The following is a 3,923-nucleotide window of genomic DNA, read 5'->3' as shown; positions in this document are numbered from 1 at the left end:
TATTGCATGAAACAAAACAGTGATATAGTTGATGTATAAACTGACTTTTCACTAGGCAATGCTCAAAGCCAAAAAAATTTTAAAAGTCTTGGAAAAAGAGAAACTAAAGGGAACAGTACTTCTGGCTTGGTTTATTTTGACATTAGATTCTAGGTCTTGAATGAGGAAAACATCTTCTTTTTTCTAGTTTTCATAACATTTATTTCTGATTGGGGGTTTCAGAGAGAGAGAGAGAGAGAGAGCAAAAGCAGAAAGAGATAGCCGTACAACAAACATAACATCATCATCATATCCTCCCAAAAAGAAATGCACAAAATAAAAAGAAGCTTTACCATGTACTGTCAAAAGAAGAAATGTTTGATTTCATCAAAACACAAACCCCCATAAGCTTTCTTTTCTTTTTCTGAATCTCTCTCTCTCTCAACCCCACCACTACCACCATGCCCTTACCCCATCAAATCTTTCTGATTTTACTTACAGTCAGAATCAGACATCAGTTTTTTTTTCAGTAGTAGAAGTACGTGACCTTCTCTTGTGTCTTGTTTTCATCAATATTATTGAGCAGACTGTTAGAGCAATTAGTACTACTACTACTAATCAGTTGCTTAACATCTTCAATCCCGTAGTCTAATGGGATTTCTCCAAAATATCCATTTGTGACGTTTTGCCCTCCAATACTGTTGCTGCCATAATTAAGCATGAACTTTTGGTTTTCTTCTAACCCATTTGAGATGTAACTTTGAAAACCCATTTCTTCTTGTTTGACCTCTCTGCCATAGCTGATCTGAGTACAGCTCCCATCAGATGAACTGCAAGTACTTCCTTCACTTCCAAACATGAGGAGGTTCTCTTTCACAGGATAATACTGCATGGAACTCAACCAGCTCTCTTGGGTTTGGAAAAGAGATGAAGGATTATTGGTGGCCAAAGAAGTGGTGGTGTTTGAAAAATTCAATGGGACTGACATGGATTCAAGGCCTGAGAAAGACTTAGTTGTTGTTGGGCTATAATAAGATAAGCTGCATTCTTTATATGATTGTGGTTGAGATTGAAATGGTGGGCCTTGGTGAGAAGATGGGAATGGAGGAGGTTTTCTCTGAGATGGAGGAAGCATTCCCATAAGCTTCTTCTTAAGCTTGGTGTTCCAGTAATTCTTGATATCATTGTCAGTCCTGCCTGGCAATTGAGCAGCTATGATTGACCACCTGAAATTGTTAAACATATTAATTAGTTCAATGAGAAGAAAGCTCTGAGCTTTCACTTAATAGCTGCAAGTGGGTGTTGATTTTAGATCTAAACTTGGCATGCATGCAGAAGAATTATCCAAAAATAGGAGATTCTTGATAAATGCAAGTTATTTTTTCCCCCTAATAAAAGAGACAACCTAAAATATTTCTCTTTTTTCTCATTTACTTCTGTTACTCCTTTTGGATAAATTTCTTCAATATTCTTCCATGACAATAGTTGGTAATTAAGGAAAAAAAGGATAACAATGACTCCCATATGACAATTTGGGAAATTTTTCCAAATATTTGTTAATAAAAATGCAAATTTTGGTGAAAAGTACTAAGTGGAAATTACAAATTAGAGTACCTGCTTCCAATGCTTGCAAATAAGGTGCAGATTATTCTGTCTTCCTCGTCTGAGAACTCGCCATGTTTAATGTTGGGCCTAAGATAGTTAAGCCATCTCAATCTGCAACTTTTCCCACATCTCTTCAGTCCTGATCCACCACAAAAGCCAAACAACCAAGAAACAAGGAAAACTTCAAAACATGAAAGAGAGACAAATATTTGAACATAGCTATGAAATGGGTTAATCTTTGCTTTAGGTTAAATCTTACCAGCTTTTTGCGGAAGTGCTATCCAATTCCCACCAGTTCCATATTTTTCTATGTACTCCTTAAGCTTTGAATCTTCTTCTGGTGACCATGGCCCTTTCTTGACATTTGCCTTGTCACAACAAGGAGCCCTCCCCATCACTCTCTTTCTCTTTCTCTCTCTCTCTCTCTCTCTCTCTCTCTCTCTGTGGGTGTCTGTCTCTTTGTGTGAAGGAGTCTTATGATCTCTTGGATAACCTCTAGCCTCTTTAAAGAACCAAGGGTCTTACTAAATGAACTTTGGTTTGGATGATGCCTTTGCCTTATAATTAATAAGGGACTTTATTTTGAGGTTTGGATAGGAAAAAAATATTTATTAATTCACTGATACATAAGTCAAAATGATGGACAAGGTTGAATCAGTTTCTAACTTATATATGCTAATTGGCTAAAGGTAATAGAAGTTTCCATCTTAAAGATTTACCACCCCATATCAACCTTACTCAGTTTCTTCCTTCTCTCACAGCCACAGCATCCAAAGTATCGTTATGTTGAAACACAACAGGTAATTGAATTGATAGCTACAGGAATCATAATGTGACTTTTTCCGAACCGCAGACTTAAGGGAAGCTAGATTATAATTAGTGGCTGCGCAATTTGATAATTAATAATGTTTAATTAAGTAAACAAGTACAATCTTATATTTATTTATTATTCTGTAAAAAAAAAAAAAAAAAAAAAAAATTGGACTATGTCATGATATCTCTCCTATTTGATTTGACACAACAAATTAGTAATAATAACTTTTTTTCTTCCCTAAAAATGGGACATTTTTTTTAATGACTATGAATGAAATTGTATATATATTGAGGTATGTCTCACTTCTTTGTATTATTTTGCCTATTATGTTATCCTTTGGCAACAAGGTTTTGTTTTTAAATTTTTTAGCTTAATTGGTTACTGCCTATTATGATATTTTTTGGCAACAAGGTTTTGTTTTTGTTGTTGTTGTTGTTGTTGGTTTTTTTTTTTTTTTTTTTTTATTTTATAATTTAAATTTCTTAGCTTAATTGGTTAAGTAGAACTTTAAAGGCTAATTTTTTTAAGGTATAATTATACTTTAATGTTCGTTTTCAGTTAATTCAACCAGTAAATTCTCTTGTTGCCAAATAATAAATTTGAGGTATGAATTCTACCTACACATAAAATCAATTAATGCTTGGTATGATAATAAAGAGTAATTGTCATGAAAGAGGACGTTATAGAATGAAATTCTATTACATGTATTAAAAAAAATAAAAAAATAAAAAAACTTAAACTAACTTTTAGAAAATAAAGAAATAGTTCTAGTTAGTTTAACTGATAAAATTTCTTATAGTTGAATAAGAGATCTGAAATTCAATCCTTACCTACACTAAAAACTAATTGGTGTCTTGGTCTGATGATAAAGAGCTATCATTAAGAATGGATGTCATAGGTTGAAACTCTCCTTCAAAAAAAAAAAAAAAAAAAACTACATCCAAACACAATCTATATAGAAATTACTTACTTACCTTAAGAAAATTTATTATGATTGGAATTCCTTAAGACTTCCTTAATTTGATTCCTTGAACATTCATATAAATCGATTTACCTAAATAGCAAGGCTAAATATATTAATGACTCAAAACATTCTAAAGTCTCAAACATTGTATAAACGAGAATACAAATCTTCGGTCCAAATTTTTGTGTTTCACTTTATAATTCATCAATCAAAATTTGCAATATATTCATTTGATTTTCCTTAGTTGTGATTGAAAGAGCAAAAAGTTGAACAAAAGATTCTTAATAGAATATTCACAAATAATAAGGGGGAGTGTCATGTTCTTCATAGATAAGAATCATTTTTTTTTAAATAGAATATTCTATTAGAAAGGTCATAGTCTAAAAGGACACTTATTTGTTGCACTTTTACAAATCATTTCTTAAAACTTATGAGGAGAGTGTTATATCGTGAAAGGAAGGTTGGTGTAATTTACGCAAAATGAAAATAAAAGTAAAAAAAAAAAAAAATCATTTTCTTCCCAAAAAGATGTTTTATATATGTTTGTGAGTACGCAAAAGA

The 3,923-nt window shown here is 32.1% G+C and overlaps 1 protein-coding gene across 1 annotated transcript; it reads right to left on the bottom strand.

The window, feature by feature from the left end:
• Positions 1 to 264: 264 nt before the first annotated feature.
• Positions 265 to 2,177, bottom strand: LOC126723201 (transcription factor RAX2-like). Its single transcript, XM_050426515.1, has 3 exons — positions 1,844 to 2,177; positions 1,594 to 1,723; positions 265 to 1,205 (listed from the first exon to the last, which is right to left on the bottom strand). The coding sequence occupies exons 1-3, from the start codon at positions 1,977 to 1,979 to the stop codon at positions 506 to 508; spliced, it is 966 nt and encodes a 321-aa protein (XP_050282472.1). The 5' UTR covers positions 1,980 to 2,177; the 3' UTR covers positions 265 to 505.
• Positions 2,178 to 3,923: the final 1,746 nt, after the last annotated feature.

This window comes from Quercus robur, chromosome 1, assembly GCF_932294415.1.
Source record: "Quercus robur chromosome 1, dhQueRobu3.1, whole genome shotgun sequence".
Classification (NCBI taxonomy): Eukaryota; Viridiplantae; Streptophyta; class Magnoliopsida; order Fagales; family Fagaceae; genus Quercus; species Quercus robur.
The sequence above is the reverse complement of the archived record's forward strand: the minus strand, read 5'-3'. Positions and strand labels throughout refer to the sequence as shown.